Source organism: Anopheles coustani, chromosome 2 (assembly GCF_943734705.1).
Source record: "Anopheles coustani chromosome 2, idAnoCousDA_361_x.2, whole genome shotgun sequence".
Lineage (NCBI taxonomy): Eukaryota > Metazoa > Arthropoda > Insecta > Diptera > Culicidae > Anopheles > Anopheles coustani.
In genome coordinates, this window is record NC_071289.1 from 36,931,457 (window position 1) to 36,956,690 (window position 25,234).

The 25,234-nt window shown below is 44.5% G+C and overlaps 4 protein-coding genes across 4 annotated transcripts; 1 reads left to right on the forward strand and 3 right to left on the reverse strand.

The window, feature by feature from the left end:
• Positions 1-238: 238 nt before the first annotated feature.
• Positions 239-6,478, reverse strand: LOC131264337 (thioester-containing protein 1 allele R1-like). Its single transcript, XM_058266639.1, has 13 exons — positions 6,429-6,478; positions 5,001-5,181; positions 4,556-4,927; positions 3,787-4,496; positions 3,465-3,726; positions 3,129-3,395; positions 3,046-3,085; positions 2,787-2,973; positions 2,417-2,724; positions 1,434-2,356; positions 660-1,358; positions 428-581; positions 239-349 (listed from the first exon to the last, which is right to left on the reverse strand). The coding sequence occupies exons 1-13, from the start codon at positions 6,476-6,478 to the stop codon at positions 312-314; spliced, it is 4,191 nt and encodes a 1,396-aa protein (XP_058122622.1). The 3' UTR covers positions 239-311.
• A 302-nt stretch (positions 6,479-6,780) lies between these two features.
• Positions 6,781-12,278, reverse strand: LOC131264341 (thioester-containing protein 1 allele R1-like). The gene is made up of 12 exons (XM_058266644.1): positions 12,220-12,278; positions 11,648-11,828; positions 11,203-11,574; positions 10,421-11,139; positions 10,099-10,360; positions 9,787-10,017; positions 9,643-9,682; positions 9,383-9,569; positions 9,013-9,320; positions 7,256-8,952; positions 7,024-7,177; positions 6,781-6,946 (listed from the first exon to the last, which is right to left on the reverse strand). The coding sequence occupies exons 1-12, from the start codon at positions 12,276-12,278 to the stop codon at positions 6,909-6,911; spliced, it is 4,248 nt and encodes a 1,415-aa protein (XP_058122627.1). The 3' UTR covers positions 6,781-6,908.
• Positions 12,279-13,476: 1,198 nt separating this feature from the next.
• Positions 13,477-18,319, reverse strand: LOC131264345 (murinoglobulin-1-like). The gene is made up of 12 exons (XM_058266649.1): positions 18,255-18,319; positions 18,005-18,182; positions 17,570-17,929; positions 16,755-17,485; positions 16,427-16,691; positions 16,150-16,359; positions 16,046-16,088; positions 15,864-15,987; positions 15,237-15,775; positions 13,895-15,171; positions 13,674-13,827; positions 13,477-13,611 (listed from the first exon to the last, which is right to left on the reverse strand). Exons 1-12 carry the CDS (start codon positions 18,317-18,319, stop codon positions 13,583-13,585), a joined length of 3,975 nt encoding a protein of 1,324 aa, XP_058122632.1. The 3' UTR covers positions 13,477-13,582.
• Positions 18,320-19,828: 1,509 nt separating this feature from the next.
• LOC131263755 (uncharacterized) lies at positions 19,829-25,163 on the forward strand. The gene is made up of 7 exons (XM_058266011.1): positions 19,829-19,847; positions 19,922-20,098; positions 20,166-20,848; positions 20,915-21,061; positions 21,130-24,032; positions 24,108-24,297; positions 24,381-25,163. Exons 1-7 carry the CDS (start codon positions 19,829-19,831, stop codon positions 24,669-24,671), a joined length of 4,410 nt encoding a protein of 1,469 aa, XP_058121994.1. The 3' UTR covers positions 24,672-25,163.
• Positions 25,164-25,234: the final 71 nt, after the last annotated feature.

Below are 25,234 nucleotides of genomic sequence, written 5' to 3' on the forward strand. Positions count from 1 at the left end.
AAACTCTTTATTCGTCTTCTGAAACCATAAGATTCGTCAAGTAAAAAGAAGCCCTCTTTGACTCCAATCATCGACCAGAACACCTTAACTTTCATATCCACCTAAAATGCTACTCCCAACGATCCTCTGAAGAATTAAAAAAAGTTTCTTTCGTTATAATTAAAACAAACATTTTTGAACTATTTTAATATAGAAATTATGTTCAATTACTTTCAACACCAGTTAGTGAATCATCTTTTTAAAAACCAACATTTAAACTGTTCGAATACTATTCCTTAGGAACCTTCGGCCACCTGCAACTCTAAGCACATTCAAGCTGTAACTGCATAGAACGAACTTGCACATCGAGCTGAAATATAGAAAAACAGAAACGGCTATATTATCAAGCGTATAGGCTATAGCTTACCAAATCAGAACCGATACATACTGTTATCATAATAGTCATAAATAGTTACATTGGCAGGCTTCGGATTTGTTATTTCGTGCTTCTGGAAGGCACTTATCTGCACGGTGACAACTGTTTCATCCATGTTGTCAAAGTAAAGCACCACTGCTGTATCGTTACGTTTCGTTTCTACTTTCTGCAAACATAAAACGTGCAGTCCACAAACATTCAATCTTTGGTAAATAAAAGATGCTATGGATATGACTATACAAACCTTCACTTTTTTGTTGATCTGCAAGAACTCTGTTTTGTCAATTTCGGCCACGCAGCCACTCGGCATGTCCACCTCCATCACGGCCATGTTGGAGACGGTTTGGTCTGCATTGGGAATGAAGCTGGCGGCGATCTTTAGTTCGATGGAATAAACACACGATCCTCGCTTAGCTTCCGGGATGAGTATGAACCGCGGGCTGTTGTCTATGTCCTTGATATTGTACTTGTACGATAGCTGGAATAGGGCGCATCCACTTCCAGTGGCACTCATCTCAAGCTCTCTTGTTGCATTTGACAACTCGTACTTTTGCAACACCAAAACATTATCACGATCGACGGCCATCGATTTCTCCTCCTCATTGGACAACTTTACCTTGATCGAAATATTTGCTTCCGATCCCGACAGGCTGGTGGCCATTTTCGAGAGTGCCTGCAACCCCACGACCGTATCTTGAGTAGACTGAAAACCACCCTTGTCGTTGCGTTGCGAGACCAACCATTTCATGATGGGTAATCCCTCCAGCCCGTTGGGCTTCGCCTCGAGTGTGGCCATCAACGCGTACGCACTCATCTCGACATCGACCGAGCAGGGACGATTCCACCAGCACTGGGGGTTGCTATCGACCGCTGTGTCTGTAGATTTACTCCACCATTTACGATCTCCCTTGATCGTCGCCTTCAATTCCAGGAGATTGAACACCTCGAATTTTATATCACGATGAGCTTTATCGATCGCTTCGTTCGTGGGCCTCGGAACTGCTGGATCCGAAAGAACTTCACGTGTCAACACACGGTCAGCTTTTTCTAGCACGTACGCAGCCAGAGCGTAGGCATAGATGTCTTCTTGCTTTTTAATGTTGCTCTTAATATACGCCAACGCTGTCTCGACGGTTTTCGCGTACTTCTGTTCAAATTTTTCATTTTTTGCGAACTCCAAAAAGGCACCCAACGTGTAAGCCGTCAATGCAATGCCCGAAGCAGAACCACCTTGCATATCGTTCTGAAAAACGGTTCCAACCTCAGGAAACGACCCGTCTTTTGCTTGCACGTTGCCGAGCCATTCGAACGCTTTATCGATGATCGCCATGTCAATGGTGACGTACTTCGCCGCCTGCTGGAACGACTTGGCCACGAAAGCCGTCAACCAGGTGCTACCTTTCTTGTCCGATTGCCCGAATGCACTGAACGATCCGTCCGCATGCCTATAGGTCAATTCTCGCTGATAGCCCACCTCCATGTACTTCTTCGCCTTTGCCTCGATCTCCACCGAGAGACGTCCGCAGGCGCTCAGATAGTCAAGCACGACGATACACGGGACAAAGTTGAGCATGTTCTGCTCACCACATCCGAACGGCATGCGGATCAAGGAGTCCAGATTCTCAATTGACGATCCCAGCACATCCCCTATTACGGACAACTCAACCTTGCTCGAGTCTGGAACGGCATCGTCCGGTATTTCCACTTGGAAGTTTTGGTGCATCTCCTTTTCCGTGCGCAAATCGATCAGCATGGCCTTGTTGATGAACTGCCGTCGACCCTCGGGTTCTACCAGCAACAGTCGCTCAATAGCGTCGCCGGCAGTCGCACACTTGGCCGTTAGCTTCAGGGTGATGTGACCGACCTTCTTCGGTTTCACCAGGAAAGAAAACGTTTTTCCGCTATCACGTGCAATCGTGGATCTGATCGAGCGATGATGATCTAAAACAAACACGCCGTTCAAAATCATTCCAAAATAGGGCAACATTTTCTAATTCATACCTTCAAAGACCTTCGCTTCCGTGGTGTCATCAGCAACAAACTCAAACTCGTCACTGTTGTTGAAGAACACCAAGTCCGCTTCATGATCTTCCTGCATATAGTTGAAAACGACCACCGGAATTCGCACGGTTTCTCCCAGCTTGACTGAATACGGAAGGTCAATCGATAAGAAAAACGGAAGGAATACGGTAATCCTCGATGGCTCATCCGTCAGTGCTAAGCCGTGAGTTTTGTTGAGTGAAAATCCAGTTATAACCCACGAGGTGATCGTGTCCGGAATAGTTTTGCTAATGGATCGCGCTTCATTGCTGAGTAAAGAAGAGCTTGTTGAAAGATGCTGCCTTTACTCGTTGAACGGTCATATTCTTACCCTACAGAAAAACTCTCCCAGATCCACGTCTCGCAAAAGTTCGAACGTACAGGCGGCTCATCAGCTGCTGAATCGGCAACGGGCCCACCACGCTTGGCCATCTTCATTGCTCTTGGAGCTGCACCTCCAAACATGGCACTACTAGCATATACAATGCCACTTTTATACATTATGGCAGGTCGACGTGCTATTAGTAAACATGGAAAAATAACAATTAGTTCTGCTCATAAAACTTTGAGCTCATATTTGTTATTATTACGTGGGAGAAACCTATTTGACAGTAAAACTGCTCCAACGGTCTGTAAAAACAATGACATTGCAACATTTTTGAAAGATGCATACTTTGTGCCAGAATAAAACTGGTTTAAGAGTCAGTACCTCAGCATCTCTGACGTTGTGTTCGACCCAACGGTGTATAGCAGACGGAGCCGATTCATAACGCTGCCACTCTTCGGTCGCCTTATCCCGGCTTAGATCGAAACCAGACTTAAGCAACACGACACTAAGATCCACTCCCAGCAGTCCAACGAAGGAATTCTTCTGCGTCTGCACAGTCAGATCCACAGCTTTCCCTGGTTTGGCTTCATCCTTCGACAGTGTCAGCTTAACCTGTGTCAATACCAGAAACAAATAAGCTATATAATGTTGTTTTCAATTTTGCCCATCCAAAACACTCACGTTATTTTCGTACACATTGTCAAAGGCGACATTAGTGTGAGAGGTCACGATATAACCTTCCGTGGTAATGTAGTGTAACAAAAGTTTTGCTCTTGGCAGCATTTGGCTCGTAGACGGTAGAGTAATAGGCACGAGTGTACTGTCCGCCGCATCGATGACTCCGCTGGAGACCAATTCTCCGCGAGCCAGCAAGGAGTATGAGACGTGTTTCAGAGGATGCGTAGAAGCTACTTCAAAATGTAGCTCATTCCCGAGGATAAATCTGGTAAATTATAAACGAGTTAACAAAATTTGCCCAACGATACCTAAGAAGTTAACTTACACTTTCTCCTTCGGGCGTACTCTCATTTTGGCCTTTACACTCTCATCCGGTTTCGAAATACCTCCTGGCTCGTAGCGCTCTCCAAGATACGTCACATGCACAGTAAGGTAAGAAAACTTCAACTCATCCAAATTAACATTGAGTTTTGCCATTCCGTTACTATCCAGGGTAAGACTATCTTTCCACAAATCAATGTTTCTATTGTTGATAGTAGCATGTACCGGGTTAGAAGCATCCTGCACGGGGCTGCCGTCGACATTCGTGATCTTAATCCAGGCGTGGTACGGCAAACCGGGGTAATAGCTCGATTCCTCCTCAAGGCTCACATTGTAACGCTTTTCGTGTAACTTCACTTTTGTATAGCCACGAATCGTCCGTCCTGTAAGGGTTTCCTTCACTTCTGCCTCGACTAAAACCTCTCGAAAGTAGAAATCCTCTTTCAACAGTTCCTCAAGGTTAAATTCGACGATCGTTTTGCCATCGATCGGCACGGTTTGCTTGAGCACAGGAACCTTCGATTCGTGCCAACTGCACCGACTCGGTTTCACGGACAAGGTTAACTCGCCTACGACCGGCTTCCCAAAGGTATACTTGGCGGTCACCACCAACTTCAAAACCTCGTCGGAGAGAAAGACAAAACCAGGCGCCTCCACCTTCACCGAGTAGGTTGGCAGCACATAGCGCTCGACGAGGAAGTTTTTCACTTGTTCCTAAACAATTCGACATTTTAATAAATCATGGAAAAGATAACTTTCTTTTATCCGCTCACCTCTTCTGCTACTTTCACGTTTACACTCCATCCTCCTATTATGGGTTCCGTGGATAGTTGAAGATCCGCCTCGAAAACGCCACACTCTGATAATGCTACGTTGCTCCACTGTTTCACCCGATTGCCCTGCCCATCACGAATAAACACTGTCATACCGTTGGCGCTTGGTGGGACATATGGCTTGAAGCCACGGTCCAGAACCAGCACCCGAAAATAAATCGTATCGCCAGGTTTGTACCAGGCCTTATCCATTTGTATCAGCATCGAGCACTGCTTGTCATCGAATTTAAGAGCGGCGCGCTTCGTGAAAATTATTCCGGACAATCCTTCTGCCACCAATTCATACGATTCACTCTTGGGAATACTGCCAATCTGTAGCAACATAGAAAAAGTATGAATGACCTACAACTCGAACATTTTTAACACAATCATTTATAAACCTTACCGCAAAAGTAACATTTCGGGACTCATTATTGCTCAGCGTAAGTTCCTTGCTTTTAATTATATTTGCTCCATCTTTGATGGATACGCGAAACTCGATCGCTTCATTCAGATCGAACGTAGTCACACATATGCGATATTCGGAGTTTGGACGTAGAATCGCTGACCCAACGATAGAATAATGGCTGTGATAAAGAAACAATGTGCGTTACAGATGTGAGCTGATTGATTTGGACGATCTGTGTAAGTGTGTTTTTCTAAACTTCAAAATGAAGAAGATGAGCAATTTTTACTGTCTACAGTGAACATCCATTTGTTGTTGCTAATTGATTTAAAATTAGAGATTTACCAATCCAAAAACTGCCTCCATGCAACAAAAATTAATTCAAAACATTCACCCAGCACCATAGAGGCAGTACAAAACAAACAAACACATTCAACTGTACGACGTTGTCGAGGGCACACGCATGACTCATCCTTGAAAATATGCTCCACCTCACAAATGCCGGGCGATTATTGTACGCCGGCAAAAACAACAGTATAGAAATTTGATACGAAATAATCTGGCAAACTTCCTGTTCGACCAGTGCCGGATCTTGACGCACAGGATGTCTCGCTTTAACTGAACCCTCTATCGACATAAATGAAAAGCACCGATGTATCGTAAAATGTTGCTAAAAAATCCAAGTCTACCAAAAAAACTCGACCCGAGTTACAGCATATTGTACTATTTTCTATGATCCACAGTACATGCGAGCCTTACTATAGGTGTGCTGCGGTTGCGCCACTTGGTAAAGTTTAAAGTTTAAAGGGGTTTGCGCATTGTTTCAGTCAATAGGAAAAATTCCCTTAAACAAGAATAAAAAATTCAGAGAAATAAGGAGCATTGCATTGATTGCTCTCTACCTGAGCTTACAGAAAAGCGAATACTTCCGGTGCACATCCGTCTCCCTCCATACCATCCGTGCCGCTGCACATTCTGCCGCTCACTATTCCCCACGTGTCGAACTCTTCTTCCGTTCGCTTATAGTGGAGGATCCTTCCATGTGTGTGACGGTCCGTGAAAGGCGCAGTATCGGCTCGTCGGCCAGTACACTCAGCCGCTTGCGATTCCCACTCCTCGCCTGACTCATCCATGAAAATATGCTCCACCCCACAAATGCCGGGCGATGATTGTACACCGGCAAAAACCAAAATAGGGGTGCCCATGGTGCAGCGGTAGCGCGAGGAAACACCACGCCACAGGTGTGGCATCGAATCTCGAGTCTGGCACTCCCCCGTATTATGAACGGCTGACCACCGATCTATAGTATACCGTCTTTCGGTCACAAAAACTCGCTTCGGAGGGAGGCCTTGTTCCACTAGGGGATGTAGTGCCAAATAAAAAAAAAACACAATATACTGCGAAGTATGCTCCAAAAACCAATCTTACCTATTTTTGTTGCCCTTTGGACAGATTTTGTATTTCAAGCCCGATTTCATGATGAAATAATTACTGATGAATCAAAGTTTCAACACTGGTTGTACCAACACTTGATTTAGGCACAGCATAACTTTTGTAAAATGTTGTGATATAACAAAATATCAATTTCTGACATTATTTAAGATACGTGTTGTATGGACGGAGCTATTCAATATCTAACTTAAAACCTAGATGGCTTCGGGCTTCGTAGAACGATAATGCTCCCTTCCCATAGTTGGTGCGTCGGTGGAATTATACTACCATGAATTAAACGAAGTTTCTTTCAATATAAGAAAGCAAATAATTTTGTACAATTTTAAAATTTCAATATATTTCAAAATTTTGTAAGTTAGTAATGTATAGTGGATCATCTTTTTTTAAAAACCAACATTTAAACTGTTCGAATACTATTCCTTAGGAACCTTTGGCCACCTGCAACTCTAAGCACATTCAAGCTGTAACTTCATAGAACGAACTTGCACAGCGCGCTGAAATATAGAAAAAAGAAATGGCTATATTATCAAGCTTATAGGCTATAGCTTACCAAATTAGAACCGATACATACTGTTATCATAATAGTCATAAATAGTTACATTGGCAGGCTTCGGATTTGTTATTTCGTGCTTCTGGAAGGCACTTATCTGAACGGTGACAACTGTTTCATCCATGTTGTCGAAGTAAAGTACCACTGCTGTATCGCTTCGCTTCGTTTCTACTTTCTGCAAACATAAAACGCGCAGTCCACAAACATTCAGTCATTGGAACATAAGCGATACTATGCATTTGACTATACAAACCTTCACTTTTTTGTTGATCTGCAAGAACTCTGTTTTGTCAATTTCGGCCACGCAGCCACTCGGCATGTCCACCTCCATCACGGCCATGTTGGAGACGGTTTGGTCTGCATTCGGAATGAAGCTGGCGGATATCTTTAGTTCGATGGAATAAACAGACGATCCTCGCTTAGCTTCCGGGATGAGTATGAACCGCGGGCTGTTGTCTATGTCCTTGATATTGTACTTGTACGACAGCTGGAATAGGGCGCATCCACTTCCGGTGGCACTCATCTCAAGCTCTCTTGTTGCATTTGACAACTCGTACTTTTGCAACACCAAAACATTATCACGATCGACGGCCATCGATTTCTCCTCTTCATTGGACAACTTTACCTTGATCGAAATATTTGCTTCCGATCCTGACAGGCTGGTGGCCATTTTCGAGAGTGCCTGCAACCCCACGACCGTATCCTGAGTAGACTGGAAACCACCCTTGTCGTTGCGTTGTGAGACCAACCATTTCATGATGGGTAACCCCTCCAGCCCGTTGGGCTTCGCCTCGAGTGTGGCCATCAACGCGTACGCACTCATCTCGACATCGACCGAGCAGGGACGATTCCACCAGCACCTGGGGTTGCTATCGACTGCTGTGTCTGTAGATTTACTCCACCATTTACGATCTCCCTTGATCGTCGCCTTCAATTCCAGGAGATTGAACACCTCGAATTTTATATCACGATGAGCTTTATCGATCGCTTCGTTCGTGGGCTTCGGAACTGCTGGATCCGAAAGAACTTCACGTTTCAACACACGATCAGCTTTTTCTAGCACGTACGCAGCCAGAGCGTAGGCATAGATATCTTCTTGCTTTTTAATGTTGCTCTTAATATACGCCAACGCTGTCTCGACGGTTTTCGCGTACTTCTGTTCAAATTTTTCATTTTTTGCGAACTCCAAAAAGGCACCCAACGTGTAAGCCGTCAACGCAATGCCCGACCCAGAACCACCTTGCATATCCTTGTGACAAACGGTTCCAACCTCAGGAAACGACCCGTCTTTTGCTTGCACGTTGCCGAGCCATTCAAACGCTTTATCGATGATCGCCATGTCAATGGTGACGTACTTCGCCGCCTGCTGGAACGACTTGGCCACGAAAGCCGTCAGCCAGGTGCTACCTTTCTCGTCCGATTGCCCGAATGCACTGAACGATCCGTCCGCATGCCTAAAGGTCAATTCTCGCTGATAGCCCACCTCCATGTACTTCTTCGCCTTTGCCTCGATCTCCACCGAGAGACGTCCGCAGGCGCTCAGATAGTCCAGCACGACGATACACGGGACAAAGTTGAGCATGTTCTGCTCGCCACATCCGAACGGCATGCGGATCAAGGAGTCCAGATTCTCAATTGACGATCCCAGCACATCCCCTATGACGGACACCTCAACCTTGCTCGAGTCTGGAACGGCATCGTCCGGTATTTCCACTTGGAAGTTTTGGTGCATCTCCTTTTCCGTGCGCAAATCGATCAGCATGGCCTTGTTGATGAACTGCCGTCGACCCTCGGGTTCTACCAGCAGCAGTCGCTCAATAGAATCGCCGGCAGTCGCACACTTAGCCGTTAGCTTCAGGGTGATGTGACCGACCTTTTTCGGTTTTACCAGGAATGAAAATGTTTTTCCGCTGTCACGTGCAATCGTGGATCTGATCGTGCGATGATGATCTAAAACAAACTTGCCATAAGGAGTCATTCCTAAAAAGGGCAACATTTTCTAATTCATACCTTCAAGGACTTTCGCTTCCGTGGTGTCATCAGCAACAAATTCAAACTCGTCACTGTTGTTGAAGAACACCAAGTCCGCTTCATGATCTTCCTGCATGTAGTTGAAAACGACCACCGGAATTCGCACGGTTTCTCCCAGCTTGACCGAATACGGAAGGTCAATCGATAAGAAAAACGGAAGGAATACGGTAATCCTCGATGGCTCATCCGTCAGTGCTAAGCCGTGAGTTTTGTTGAGTGAAAATCCAGTTATAACCCACGAGGTGATTGTGTCCGGAATAGTTTTGCTAATGGATCGCGCTTCATTGCTGAGTAAAGAAGAGCTTGTTGAAAGATGCTGCCTTTACTCGTTGAACGGTCATATTCTTACCCTACAGAAAAACTCTCCCAGATCCACGTCTCGCAAAAGTTCGAACGTACAGGCGGCTCATCAACTGCTGAATCGGCAACGGGCCCACCACGCTTGGCCATCTTCATTGCTCTTGGAGCTGCACCTCCAAACATGGCACTACTAGCATATGCAATGCCACTTTCATACATTATGGCAGGTCGCCGTGCTATGAATAAACATGAAAAAATTAATAATTATTCCTGCTCATAAAACATCAAGCCCATGTTTAATGTAATTACGTGGGAGAAACCTATTTGACAGCAAAATTGCTCCCACGCTCTGTAAAAAACAATGAAATTGAAATGTAATTAATAGATGTATACTTTGCACCAGATTAAAACTGGTTTAAGAGAGAGTTAAGTTTGAGGTTTAAGAGTCAGTACCTCAGCATCTCTGACGTTGTGTTCAACCCAACGGTATGGAGCAGAAGGAGCCGATTCATAACGCTGCCATTCTTCGGTTGCCTTATCCCGGCTTAGATCGAAGCCAGACTTAAGCAACACGACACTCAGATCCACCCCTAGCAGTCCGACGAAGGAATCCTTCTGCGTCTGCACAGTCAGATCCACGGCTTCCCCTGGTTTGGCTTCCTCCTGCGACAGTGTCAGCTTAACCTGTGTCAATATCAGAAATAAATGAGCTATAAAATGTTGTTTTCAATTTTGTAAAGGCTTACGCCCAACTAAAATACTTACGTTATTTTCGTACACATTGTCAAAGGCGACATTAGTGTGAGAGGTCACGATATAACCTTCCGTGGTAATGTAGTGTAACAAAAGTTTTGCTCGTGGCAGCATTTGGCTCGTGGACGGTAGAGTAATAGGCACGAGTGTACTGTCCGCCGCATCGATGACTCCGCTGGCGACCAATTCTCCGCGAGCCAGCAAGGAGTATGAGACGTGTTTCAGAGGATGCGTAGAAGCTACTTCGAAATGCAGCTCATTCCCGAGGGTAAACCTGTAAAATTATGAACTAGTTTAAAAGTTTTGCCCAAAGATACCTGAGTAGTTAACTTACACTTTCTCCTTTGGGCGTACTCTCATTTTGGCCTTTACACTCTCATCCGGTTTCGAAATACCTCCTGGCTCGTAGCGCTCTCCAAGATACGTCACATGCACAGTAAGGTAAGAAAACTTCAACTCATCCAAATTAACATTGAGTTTTGCCATTCCGTTACTATCCAGGGTAAGACTATCTTTCCACAAATCAATGTTTCTATTGTTGATAGTAGCATGTACCGGGTTAGAAGCATCCTGCACGGGGCTGCCGTTGGCATTCGTGATCTTAATCCAGGCGTGGTAAGGCAAACCGGGGAAATAGCTCGATTCTTCCTCAAGGCTCACATTGTAACGCTTTTCGTGTAGCTTCACTTTTGTAGAGTCACGCATCGTCCGTCCAGTAAGGGTTTCCTTCACTTCTGCCTCGACTGAAACCTCTCGAAAGTAGAAATCCTCTTTCAACAGTTCCTTAAGGTTGAATTCGACAATCGTTTTGCCATCGATCGGCACGGTTTGCTTGTGCACAGGAACCTTGTTCGATTCGTGCCAACCGCACCATTCCTGACTCGGTTTGACGGACAAGGTCAACTCGCCTACGACCGGCTTCCCAAAGGTATACTTGGCGGTCACCACTAACTTCAAAACCTCGTCGGAGAGAAAGACAAAACCAGGCGCCTCCACCTTCACCGAGTAGGTTGGCAGCACATAGCGCTCAACGAGGAAGTTTTTCACTTGCTCCTAAAGAATTTGATTTGACATTTAATAAAGCATGGGAAAGATTATTTTCTTTTCTTCGCTCACCTCTTCTGCTACTTTCACGTTTACGCTCCAATCTCCTATTATGGGTTCCGTGGATAGTTGAACATCCGCCTCGAAAACCCCACACTCTGATAATGCTACGTTGCTCCACTGTTTCACCCGATTGCCCTGCCCATCACGAATAAACACTGTCATACCGTTGGCGCTTGGTGGGACATATGGCTTGAAGCCACGGTCCAGAACCAGCACCCGAAAATAAACCGTATCGCCAGGTTTGTACCAGGCCTTATCCATTTGTATCAGCATCGAGCACTGCTTGTCGTCGAATTTAAGAGCGGCGCGCTCCGTGAAAATTATTCCGGACAATCCTTCTGCCACCAATTCATACGATTCACTCTTGGGAATACTGCCAATCTGAAGTAAAATAGAAAAAGTATAAATGATCTTCAACTCGAACATTTTTAACACAATAATGTATAATTCTTACCTCTAAAGTAACGTTTCGGGACTCATTATTGCTCAGCGTAAGTTCCTCGCTATTAATTATATTTGCACCATCTTTGATGGATATGCGAAACTCGATCGCTTCTTTCAAATCGAACGTAGTCACACATATGCGATATTCGGAGTTTGGACGTAGAATCGCTGACCCAACGATAGAATAATGCCTGTGGTAAAGAAACAATGTGCGTTACAGATGTGAACTGATTTTTTAGGACGATCTGTGTATGTGTGTTTTTATAAACTTCAAAATGAAGAAGATGAGCAATTTTTACTGTCTACAGTGAACATCCATTTGTTGTTGCTAATTGATTTAAAATTAGAGATTTACCAATCCAAAATCCACTCCCTCCATGCAACAAAAACCTATTCAAAACATTCTCCCAGCACCATACAAGCAGTACAAAACAAACAAACACATTCAAATATACGACGGTGTCGAGGGTATACGCATGAGTCATCCATGAAAATATTCTCCACCTCACAAATGCCGGCGATGATTGTACGCCGGCAAAAACAACAATATACTGCGTAGTATGATCCAAAAACAAAACTTACCCATTTTTGTGGTCCTCTGGACGGTTCTTGCAGTCAACTGGTTCGGCATATGGCTCCATGTCCAATTCCATGATGAAATTAATACTGAAGAAATAGAGTTTTAACACTTGTTTTACCAACACTTGATTTAGACACCATTCGACCGACTACTGTGCTTCAACTTATCTCACATCACCCGAATGTAGCGATATTTATAAGCTCCGGAGATGCCAGCATTGGGGAGCTAATGTTACATGTACGCTGTATGTATGCGTGACTTCCCTGAGCGTAGGGCAGTGTTCCTCAATCATCCTCCCCTCGCTTAACTGAATTCGAATACTTGAATTAAAAATTCATGTTCTAAAATCTATGACCCGTTAGCTGTTTTTAACAGCAAGTTTTCTTTTTCTTGTGATGATTTTTTCTTCAAAAATTTTGCCAATGATTATACTCAATTTTCTAGCAAACACACAGAGAATTGGTTCGCGCATGCGGCCAGTTTGAAAGGTACTATCGTGGGGGTTCTTGGAACAAACATTCACCCCTCCAAAACCGCGACTAGTGTTAGTGAGTAACGAAACGTGTTGCATATGACGCCATCGTTGGGGGATGTTGGGCGCGACACGTTGTAAAACCGTTTCGATTTTCAGTTAGCCTCCAGGAAATGTACAACGTAAATTAGTATGCTGTCTCCAGTCATGCATGCAGAAAAGTTTGGTAAATAGCAACGATGAATGATATGTTCTGACAACAAAGCGAATGTTGAGCCATTTCCTTTCTTGTTGCCTAGTACGAGCAACCAGATTCACAAACAAAAAACAAAATAAATACATCAAAATTATACCAAAATTGTTTGAAGTAAATTGGATCAATGCATTTTTATGGGGAATGAGATATATCGTACTGCCCTCTGTCTGTTAAACACATAGCATTTAATAATGCAATATAATTTCTACTGTTCGGATCCACGTTGATTCAACGTTTGGCAGCATGCTACTGCTGACAAACCGGCCTTTGTACATCAACATACTAATATATATCTTCAGGAGCTCCACGTAAGAGCGTGTTTTTAAATGTGCTTCGTTGGTTTTAGTTATTGTAACTGTAAACCACTCCCAATAGCTTTTTTTCAAGTCTTTGGATCACTATGAAGTTTTATTCTTATCAACATTACTACAAAATACGCTAGCATATAGTGCTTATTTTAAGAGTTAAAAAGATTCAGTTGAATTTCCAGCGAAATGAGAAAAACGGGTTGTAAATAATATTGCTATCATCTTTTGAATCAACTTTATTTAGTGAACCTTTGAAGCTTTCGCACTTTTATCGTAGCTGCATTTAACTCCGGAAAAGGCAGCATGTGTCGTGAGCAGTTGCTTTTTGTCTAAGCGAGCATAAAAGCAGTACACTGATCTGAAATTGATGAAACGCTTAAATAGATAACATATTGTCCCAAAAAACAACTCGTGTATCACCTGTTCCATCCAAGGGACACAGCTCTACGATGCCAGTAGTCAGGTGTACCAGATCATAATAGGTCAGCGCAGTAACCGGGAAACAAATGGTAGGAAAATTGTTAACATTGTAGACGAGCTCCAAACGGGTGTCTCCATCTTGACTGGAAGCACTCTGAAATCATTGAATAGTTTAAATAAGAAAATCATAACTATCCTGGTATATCTGTGTAAAAACTTACGCTTGTCCGATTATCAAACGCATAGGACTGTTCAACCAAATGTAATCCAGTGGGTAGATATATGTTGAACCTACAGAATGCGCTACGAGAAAAAACCACACTAAAAGTTGCACAAATATTCCATTGCGTCTGCATATGTTGCTTCAGTTTTGTAATATTCACATCAACTGGATCTGCTCGCCTGGATTTCTTTTCATTTCTCGCTTCATTGCTCATTGGAGGAACCGTGCATCGGTAGCTTAATTTGAACATAGCAAATCCTGTTCCCTTAACCGATACTGTCACATCGAGAGCCGTAGCCGGTAATTTTATCGTTTGAAGTAATTCTCGATTTTTGTCATTAAGCTGAAGTTTGTTTTGCAAAACCTGTACGTTCATGTTTGGTGTCACGGTCGTGACCCGATCCTGCAGAGATTTCAGTGCTTGTAGTGCGACTATTTTTTCTAACGACGTCTTGCGCAGATCACTGGTGAACATGTTCTGTTGGATCCATTGCGCCACCCGTAGCAGGTCTTCTATACTCAGAGTTTGCTTGTACTGGTTCAAGTTTGCTAGCAAGGCGTAAGCCGTTGCTCCTTGGTTGCGTGTATTTTCTGAAGGCGTTGGCTGGGACCGATTCGATACCCTCCAGAAGTAGTAAGAGCCTTGTTTTACAATTTTGTCATTCAGTTTCTTCAGAATCGTACGATCATTCTTCATCAGGTACGCCATTTTGGCCAACACGTATACGTCCTCTATGGGCTCGCGCCTGAGCAACGAATCGGTTTTGGTTATCAAATCTGAATACCGCTCGGAGTATTCATTACCAACAAAGGCGAACAACACGCTGGTTGCCAGAGACAATTCCTTCCCTCCTGTCGATTGGATGTGTGGATACACGATCGGGCAGTTCTCTTTGAAGCTGCCATCATCCTGGCTCTGCTTTGTTAGCCAACTTAATCCTTCGACTATCACCGAATTGTCTACCGCAAGGTAGGTACGCGCCTTAACCAGGGTTTCCACCGTAGCCGCTGTCAGCCAGATACTGCTACACTTGCGCACCGTACCGAACATACTGAACGAGCCATCGTTCAAGCGGAACCGAAGATGCTGTTGGTAGGCGACCTCTATGTAGCCTATAAGCTTTTGTTTTCTACCCTGATTCAGAGTTTCAACTTTGTTAAGATATTCGTAGACTGAAATCGCCGTTTGAAGGAACAGAAGACTCTCCCCACCACTTCCATATGAAGCGGACACCATACTTTCCAGATCATACTGGTTCAAATTGACGAGTGTTCCTACAAGAACAAAACCAATTCAGTAGCATGGAAAAGCAAAACTAACAGAATGATGCACAACATACCAATAACGGAAAATTGAACCTCCGTGGCACTGCAGGATGTTGTCAAGTTTAGTTGTTTTACCGTCATACTGATATTGGTGCTGTTCAATTTTTCGAAATTAACATAGCGAACATCGTCTGCAACTTTCTCTTCGCCAGCCGGATGTACCGCTATTGATTGTCGCGTTGTATCGATGGTAACTCCCTTCTGTGTTTTCACTACAACGTCTACCGTCAGCACGCCAATAGCTTTTGCCAATAGTTTAAACGGTATCCTTTTCGATTCTTCTTTTCTCAGGAATAGATTACGCTTTGTCCCAAAATTCGGTGACAATTCAACGTTGACGGTGATATTGTTACCATTATTATGGATGAGACAGACCGCATCGACTACTTCGAATTGTTTGATCGATGCTGGCGCGTGCAGTTGTGCGTAAACTTCCTTAGCATTGTTGATGCGAACTGGTTCTTTCAAAACGACCAAACCGTGCTCTTGTCCAACAGCAAAGCCAGTCACAACCCATGTTGTAATTGTATCCGGAATACGCTTCAGCAAAGTACCATTTCCACTAGAAAACAAACAAGATCACATAAATAAGAAAATCTATCAACAAAAAACATACGAAATCACATCAGATGCTTTCCACTAACTCGATAGCAGTCAACGACTCCCAAATCCATGTTTCGGGAAAATCTTGGCGAGTATCGTCATCTAAGTTGTTTCGGGAATAGTCAGCGATCCCTCCACCCGGTCCGTGGTATACGTTTCCAACTATAAAAACATAGAAATTGGAAAAAACTACCACTGGTTATTATTGTTCTCCACTTACCATCTGTAAGATATCCGTCGGTCAGAAGCGTTGCTCCTAGGCTCTGAAAAGCACACATCATGCATAAGAATGATCAGCGGTCAATCCGTTTGTTTTGTACTTACTCCAAAACTGTCGTGCACAGACCAGAGGACCATGGAGTCTTCCGAATCCTTTTCCGTACTTTCGATCTTACGCAGTGTTATGTCGTTATTCGACGATGGTCTCAACGTTATACTCTGATCTACCCCAAGTAGTCCAACAAACGCGCCGTTCTCTGCACGTATGTTAAACTTGTACATACCAGGTTGGTCTTGAGTCCACCTTACCTTAAACTGAAACACATTTGTAAGTAAACTTTTCGCACTAAATAAAATTTCAAAACGTATCTAGACAACTTACCGCATTAATGCCAACTGATGTAAATTGTACGATGACAGGGTAGCTTAAAATTTCACCATTTTCCAAGACACTGAACATAACAAGCTTCATGTTCGGTGGCATTTTGGAGTTCGCAGGAATGACCAGTGTGTGATGTTTTTTGGCATTTTCTGATTCAATCGCTCCTTTGGTACAAACCGTACCTCGGCAGTAGCCGATGTAAAAGATCCTTCGAATGCTCACGTTGGAATCCAGATTAATGGTAATGTTATCATTAACAGTGTGGCTGCAGGAGAAACCATAATGAGTGTAATGCATTAAACATCAAATTTGATAACCGCTCACTTACTATGCGCGTCTAACGTAAGCTGTCAGAAACTTAACACCCTTCTCTAGATACAAAGGCTCCGCGTAGAGTAATGGGAAGGTGATATTCTTATAGTAGCCCTCAACGTGAACGCTATACGTCTCACTTGTAGTATTGATTCGAAGGCGTGCAATTCCATGGCTATTTGTATTTAATAGTTCGCGGTTCCGAATTCCATCATCCATATCTTGGTCGCTGTTTATGACCTTGTAAATTATGGTCACAGCTTCATTCGCCATCGCAGAACCATCGGCTTCTGAAAGACGGACCTTCAAGTTTATCGGTAAACCCGGATAAAAACCTTCAAAATCATCAATTATGTCCATGTTGTACAGTATGCTATACACTTTAAACTTTTTTGTTAAATTATAGCTGACGCCCGTTAGACTATCCATGACTTCCACGTCGAACCACACGTTGCGCTCTTCATCGCACCCTGCCGTAACGTTGCTGGTCGGGAATTGAACCACCACAGTTCCGTTGAGCATTAAATGTCGCCGACCAACTTCCTTCGTTTGTGATGGGTAGTTGTTGTAGTTGGCTCGGGCTACGATAGTAGCATTACCCCGTACCATTCCGCCCCCCATGTAACGGGCCGCTAAACGCAACTCCATGTTTTGCTGGTCGCAATGGAATGATTTGGGTATACTGTTAAGCTCCACCTTGAACACAGGAAGGATATATTCCGCAACCCTGAAGGTGTCTGAGAAATGCTAGAGTGCGAGTAAAGAACTAACGTTATCTCTTAACATATCAGCGGTCTCAGTGCATGCTAATGCTAGGTTGTTTGAACGAACCTGATCATTCACGAGCGCACTAATCGACCAATCACCGATTGTTGTATGCGGCGCAAGTTGGAAACTTCCTTCAAACACACCATTCTGTACGTTCGCGTCGATCCACTTCTGGATGCGATAGCCGCTGGGGTCGGTGATGAAGACGCTTGGGGCCACGTCTCGCAGCACCGGTCGCAAATTGGGCAAAAGAAAAAGCACACGGAACTGCACCTTATCACCGGGTTTGTACTCGGGTTTGTCAGTCTGGAATAGCACCGTGTAGCTTTTACTCGAAAACATGAGGCTGGTAGAGTTGAGCAACTGCGCAAGATGTTCATTCCACACCTTCAGCTGGTACTTTCCTTCTTCTAGTGAGCCGATCTGCCGAGAACAGTTTTCAAATTTCATCTTTACCTTACTTAACCACGATTCCTACCGCTGCAACGTGGAACCTACATTGATGTCTGCTTGCGCAATCCGTTGAGGATCCACCCGGACCAATTGTGTGCGCACCGGCACATCTTGGGAGTCAACTATTTCACATCGAAATTGTTGCACCTGTTCCGCCAAATTTGTCACTAAAACTTCGTAGGTCGAATGGGGTCGCACCGTATGTGGTGCTACGATCACATACCTAAAGATCGTTTAGGGTAGTATTACAGTATTATTGCACATCACCGCGTCGCTATCAACGCAAAGCACTCACCTCTGACCAGCGCAATCATGCGGGAATCCCGACAACAAGCACACGGCCAACAACACGAGCAGCATCTTTAACGAATTAGCTAAATAGGACGAACCGTTCACGACGGAGAACGATCGAAGACTGAATTCTCTCCAACAATATCACCAAGTTTGGGGCTCGCATGGCAAATGAATCACGCAGCGATAACTTGGGAATCCCCGGTTTCCAGTTACAGCACAAAAAATTCAGACGTCTGGATTTACTTCCGTATTAGAATTGAAAGTAACACATACAACTGTGGGTGTATTCGTTTTTCTCGCGGTTTTTTGTTTTATTCACTCATTTTAATATATGCACAGTTTCATAAAGAAATAGAGATAAGCTTCTTATAAGTTGTGGTACAGCTTCCGTATGCAAATTAATGGTACAATTAACATAGAAAATTGTATTTAGTGTTAGTTTAGCAAACTGATAGGTATATGGAAATGCTTAGAACTAAAAAAAAATACAAAAGAATCATTTGTCGCACTATGATCATTTGTCGCACATAAAGTAATGTTGTCACTATTAATTTGTAATTATAAAGTTTAGTTGAAATTTAAGTAGTACTGAAAGTATGACAGATTAAAGTAGTTGGTTATTGCGAGATTTCCATTACGCAGAGATAATTAAATAGTCGGCGAATTCTCTTCTGGGAAGTAGGACTACTGCTTATTAAACTTATTTTTCGACAAAAAAATTATTTAACATAATAATTCAAAACAACCGCAGATAACTTACAAAACCTGTGGATAATCCGAAGTATGTCAATTATTCTCAAAGGCTTAGTATAAAAAGATAAAAAATGAGCATAAAAACGGTTTACCTGAAAAAGTATCTACCTCAATGGCTAAATCCATTTGAAATCGATCGATTTATAAATGCTTCCCCTTAAAGTGTGGTAAGAGCGATAAATAGTTATTTGGAAGAACAGCAATAAGTTTACCTCGCTTAAAATTATGCACAACACTGCAGAAAAGCCGTTCGTAAAGCATTGGCAAGCATGATCTAACACAATGAAGTTCGATGTCATTCGCTTACGTGAACCATCAATACGCCAACTTTTCCGATCATTTGAGATGAACGCAATATACGAACTCGACCCCAATGTATGGCTGAACGAAAATACCATGCTCCCGGTTAATGCTCCCTGCAAGCAACAATGTTCCTTTCCAAAGGTTAATAAACTCCAAAACATTTTGGCGTAGCTGATACCGCCAAAAATTATTTATTCTTAGCCTCCCCAAAACGGTGCAGCAACACATCCCAGGGATGCAGTTGCCAGTATCATCATCGTACCAGTGTGCTATCGGGCGTTTGTATTATGTGTTAAACTGCACTATAACCCGGCGATCGAAGATGACCTACAGGAGCGTACGAGGGTAAACAAGCATCCGGTGTCCTTGATAAGCTGGGCCCTTTAAAAGACGCCCTCGGTCAACACACGGGAGCAGTTGACCGGCTGGCGTCCCTAGGAGACGATCGGAAAGGTAACGGAAAATCGTTGGTGAAAAAGTGTGCCCCTACTAGGAAGCTAGTGGAGAACCGGCCGTACGATGAAGTGGTTGGTGTTAGGTGAGTTTCCAGCGCCGTTTCGTCCCCTTAGCGTGTTGCGTAAGGAGGGGCTACAATTGTTTCGCTTCTTACAGCATTTGCTGTTGTGGTGGCTACGGGTTGGGCCCAGGGGACCGTGCCGAAAAGTGTCTTCGTGGGTACCGGAAAGGAGGAATATGTGTACCAGTACGTGCTCGATGTGACGACCGGCGTAGTGGAACCGGAATACGGCTCGATGTACCGTGTGAAGGCTGATCTGCACGTTAGTCCAGGTATGGGTCGCGTAGCGCTCTTCAATGATCACCTCTGTTAAGGATTTGCGTTATTGTTTCGATACAGATCCGAACGGCAATGGTACGTTCGTGCATTTTGTTGACCCCAAGGTTTTCCTCTACACGGGCCCACTACCGTTGCCGATGGAGCCGACGGCGGAAAACTACACCGAGTATGCCCAGCAAGCCGAAGCGATCGTGCAACCATTCTACATTACCTACGATAAGTTTGGGATGGCTCAGGAAGTGTTCACCACCAAGTCGGACGTCCTGTGGAGTGTGAACCTAAAGAAGGGAGTGGCGGCCATGCTGCAGCTTCCGATGGACAAGATTCCGACGAAAAAATTTGTCAAACCCGTTGTCTTCACTGAAGCAGAGGAAACCGTGTACGGTAAGGTGAACGTGACCTACGCCGTCCATTCGGACAATGATATGGTGCACGTGATCAAGACACCCGTCTACCAGACGTTCACGCAGCTTCCTTACGGTATCTACTCGAACGTTGAGCCGGAACACGTGTACCACAACTGGAGCGCGTGGAACTCGGTCCTGCCGGTGGTAGAATACGAACTTAGCATTTCCAACGATGGAGTCCAGGCGTATAAGGTGCACTCCGAAAGCACCAAGTACGTGCAACCGTTCACCGTCGAGGGTCAAAAGCAATTTGTGACGAGCAAACAGTCGCTGGTCTTCACACACACCACCTTTACTGTTCCGGCAACCAAGAAGTTTGAATTCAACAACTTCCCCGTAAGTGAAACGTTGCTACAGATCTGTTCCCATTGGTATTTTACGTTCTGAGTTTTCCTTTCCCAGATGTATCACTATGTGCACTACGAGACAGCGGAATCGGTGTTCGAAGAAACCTACCCAACCATTTCTACCATCACCCCAACGGTTGATGTTACTACCGTTATTCCTAAGGTTCAGGTGATGCTGTATGAAGCTGTTCAATACCTTCAGGTACGATTCACTGAAGAAACACAATTATGAGCTTATTTTCAACCAAAATTATTCGACTCTGCTCCTAGGAAAATCCTATCACGCACCAAGAAATCGATACGAAGCATGGCCTTGTGATCTCGCGCATCATCGAAATCTTGAAACCGTTTACCGTTGAAAACTATGGCCAGTTCTGGACCGTGCTGACAAAATCGACCACCCCGAAGGATCTGATGGCGGTGGACATTTTCTGCAAGGTGCTTCCTTCGGTGGGCACGAAATACTCGGTGCAGTTCGTAATGGACATAGTGAAGAACCACAAGGTGAAGGATTCCGTCGCCGCTGGTATGTTGTTTTCGCTGGGTGTCAATGTGCGCGCACCATCGATCGAGCTGCTGCACAGTGTGGAGGATTTTGTAAACTTTGAGTCGGTTGTCAAGCCGGAGGTAGCCCATGCCGCTATCCTTTCCTTCGGTACTATGATCTACAAGACGTTCCAGCACGATCAGCATTCGGTGGAGATCGAAAAGTACATTAAGGTGTACTACAAAAAGCTCAAGGAAGCGAAGACCTTCGAGGATCAGCTCGTTTGGTTGCACGGTATGAAGAACATCCAGCTTGGTACGGTTGGAGATCTGTTGGTCCCTCTGGTTAAGGGTGAACAGGTGCTTGACATGCAGTACGATCGTCATCTGCAGGTGCACGTTATCTATGCGTTGATGGAAATCAAGGAGCATGAGCATGATGCACTGTTTGAGATTGTCTTCCCTATCGTGATCGACGAGACAATCCCGGTCGAGTTGCGTGTTGCTGCGGTGAAGGTGATTATTTCGATGGAGGATGTGCACTACTGCTCAAAGGTGGTGGCCATTATGAAGGGTGAGAAGGATCCGCATCTGTATTCGTTCTTTGTAACCACCATAAGAAGTTTGGTCAACTCGGACGTGTACTTCGGAACCGACTTCTACCACTATTTGGAGCGTGTGGTTGAGCAGTTCGTACACTACGATCCTGCGGTTGAGACGAAATCTTTCTTTTATGATTACGTCGATGCCGGACAAAAGGTTGGCAGCATTATCCGCGGTAACATGATCGCCGATGTCAAACATAACAAGGTGAACCAGTTCTACGTAAGCTTCTCGCCGTACGTCATGGATCGCGTCTACGATCTCTACTCGGTATACGTGAAGTTTGAGGGCGTCCATAATCCACTCTCGCTGTTGTGGCCTAAGATTTTCAACGTTGATCCCAAAACGGTCAACGAACCGATCACCAAAAACTACGAAAACGTCCCGGTCCATGTTGAGTTTACATTTATGGCGAACGGCAAGGTAGTCTTTACGAAGCACTTCAACGAGGAAACGATCAAGCAGTTCTACACGCATACCTACCTGACAATCTTCAAGACGCTGCAGTATCAGTTCACGCATGTGCTAAATGTCGCCGATGTCGAGCTGTATACGCCCACTTTCGACGGTGTGCCCACAAAGATCGACCTCAAGCTACCATTGTTGACGCAGTTCAAGTACAACGTCGTTGTTCCGTCGACGACGAACCAGAACGAGGTGACCCTTACCGTCAATAGCTTCTTCCGCATGTGGGCGCACGGATACTACGGAGTATCGGTGTACAACCCGTTCGCCCTCACCTGGCAGGGAACTCGCCGTGTGCAGTCGTTCGACTTCAACGTTCCGCTAGTGTTCGATGTAATTTTCAACTTCCAACAAAACTCTTTCAAGTTCGTCTGGACCAAGCACTCGAACGAGGTGTTCAATGTGGTCGGTTTCAAGTCGCACGTTAAGACGCAGGTTTATGCTAAGCCCGAAACGGAGGTGGACTACCTCAAGGTGACCTGTCCGGTATGTCACCAGTACGATACGACTACCGCTCATCCGGTGCCAAAGAAGAAGGACGTCGTGTTGTACGAATCACACTCCAAGTACACCGGAATTCACTTCTATCTGTCCGTCTTTGACGTGGAGGTTCCTCCGACTGTGAAGTACTACAAATCGGTCACCGACGTGCTCACGTCAGAGCTGTTCCATGAGCTGGAGCGTGTCACCGTATTCGACTTTGTTGCAAAATATTTCACCTGGTTCTACACGACCGTTCTTCCACCCCAACCGACCACCTTCGGTGTCATGGGCTATGTTAATCCGTGCAAGATGTATCCGTTCGATAAGGTCGAGTTTAGCTTCAAGGTAGACAGCGATGTGCTGCCGCACAAACTATGGACCACTCCGGACCATCGCCAGTACGTGAAGATGACGGCAATCTTCAAGAAAACAGACGTAGTCGTTAACCACTGGGACGTCAATGTGTACTATACGCACGAACATGGAACTTACTTCAAGACGGTCAACGTGCAGATCACCCACCAGACACCGGGTGAGAAAAACATGAACATTTGCATAGATTTCGTGAAGAATGTGGCACCGGAATCAGTAACTGGAAAACTGATGTACTTCCATGGATATTCGTACGATCACAAGTGCGTCAAGGATGATATGGTCATGTCGATGGAATGGACCGGTGTACAGTCTGATGTACAAAAGAATATCACTCACCACCCATACACCCCATCGTACCATACCGTGCCGACGTACTACTACCAACAGTGCATACCTCGTGTGCTGCCCTTGTTCGCGGATTACTCTGTGCCGGTTACGTACGAGTGTGCGGACGTGTACACCACTGTTCGCAAGTATCATTACACGGTTGACTATCAGCACGTGCATCCGGTGTACATTGACTTCGTCAAGCCCTTCTGGTTCTCGGTGAAACATGTTGTGCCGTCGTACTATCAGGACATCGAGCAGTTCCACTACGTTCCAGAAAACCGTTTTGTCGTCGACGTTGAGTATCCGATGTACTACTCCTACCCCGTTGTGGATGTCGTGGTTAAGTCCGCCTACGAAACGGTTGCCTTCGATCATGTCCCGTACTACGATTGGGTTTGGATGTTCCAGCCGGAAAGCACCGTTTTCACCAAGTAAGAAAACCACATGGTACATTCAGGAAATATGCAAAGATCTCTTATGTTCTCTCTGTGATCTTCTCGTACTAGGTACTTTGATGTGATGAAATCGTATGGTTACGTTGACAACTGCGTGGTGAATCCCGTCTATGAGTACGCCCCGTACCACTATGACGTGGCGAAGACGCCGGTCTACAACGAATGGATCATGTACGCTTCCGATCACCCAGCGACCTACACCTGGGCCGTTTATGTGCAGAAATTGGAGAAGAACTTCGTTGTAAGCTAACAAAACTTTCTCTTGACGTTTAATGACTCTATCATTCCCTCTTTAAATCCCCTATTCTCGTAACTTTATTGCAGGCTTTCAAGCTGGTCCTCAACGGCCACAGCATTGTGGTGCAACCTGTCTTCGGCAAGCACGTGGAAAACACCACCACCAAATACACCTTTACGGTTGATAGCGAACTGATGCACGCCCTCGAATATGGCAGTGTTGAGACCTATCCGTTCAAATACTTCTATGTCTACGATACCGTCGTATTTGTCGTACCTAATGTTTCTTTGTATGTTGTATACGATGGACACCAGGTGAAGATCGAAACGGCAAAAACAGAAAACGTTACCTACTACGGCCAGTGCTACGAGAAATGAAGTTATCCAGTGTCTCCAATGTTATTTGGCTAAAAATGAATAATCAATCTTTTCATTTCAAAACTACTTCGTGACCAATAAACGTTCAATAAATGTTCAATGAAATTAAACATTTTATCTTTCTTTTCGTAACCCTTAGACCAGGGATGTCAAACATACAGCCCGCGGGCCACATGCGGCCCGCACGAACATCGGATCCGGCCCGCGACACCTTTGAAGCAATACATCGAAAGTTTGGATCTTTGAGTATTAGCTTTTGTTTGAATAGAATTTTTTTTGTTGAATTGAATGAATTGTAAGAGAACTGAACGAACGTTAATTTCAACAATTTCTATAAGAAAGTGATATACAACTTTGATCCACATCACGCCGAAATATTGCGGTTGACAAGAGCAAAGATTTCACACAGATTTTCGAGACAAGCGAATAAATAGTGTTCATACAAAACAAACGTCATGAACTACAAGAGCATTTCAAATAAAATAACAGATGTGGAGCAATAAGTTAGCTGTAGTAATAACGCACATTTACTGTTTTGAAATCTTTACCAAAATACACATTAG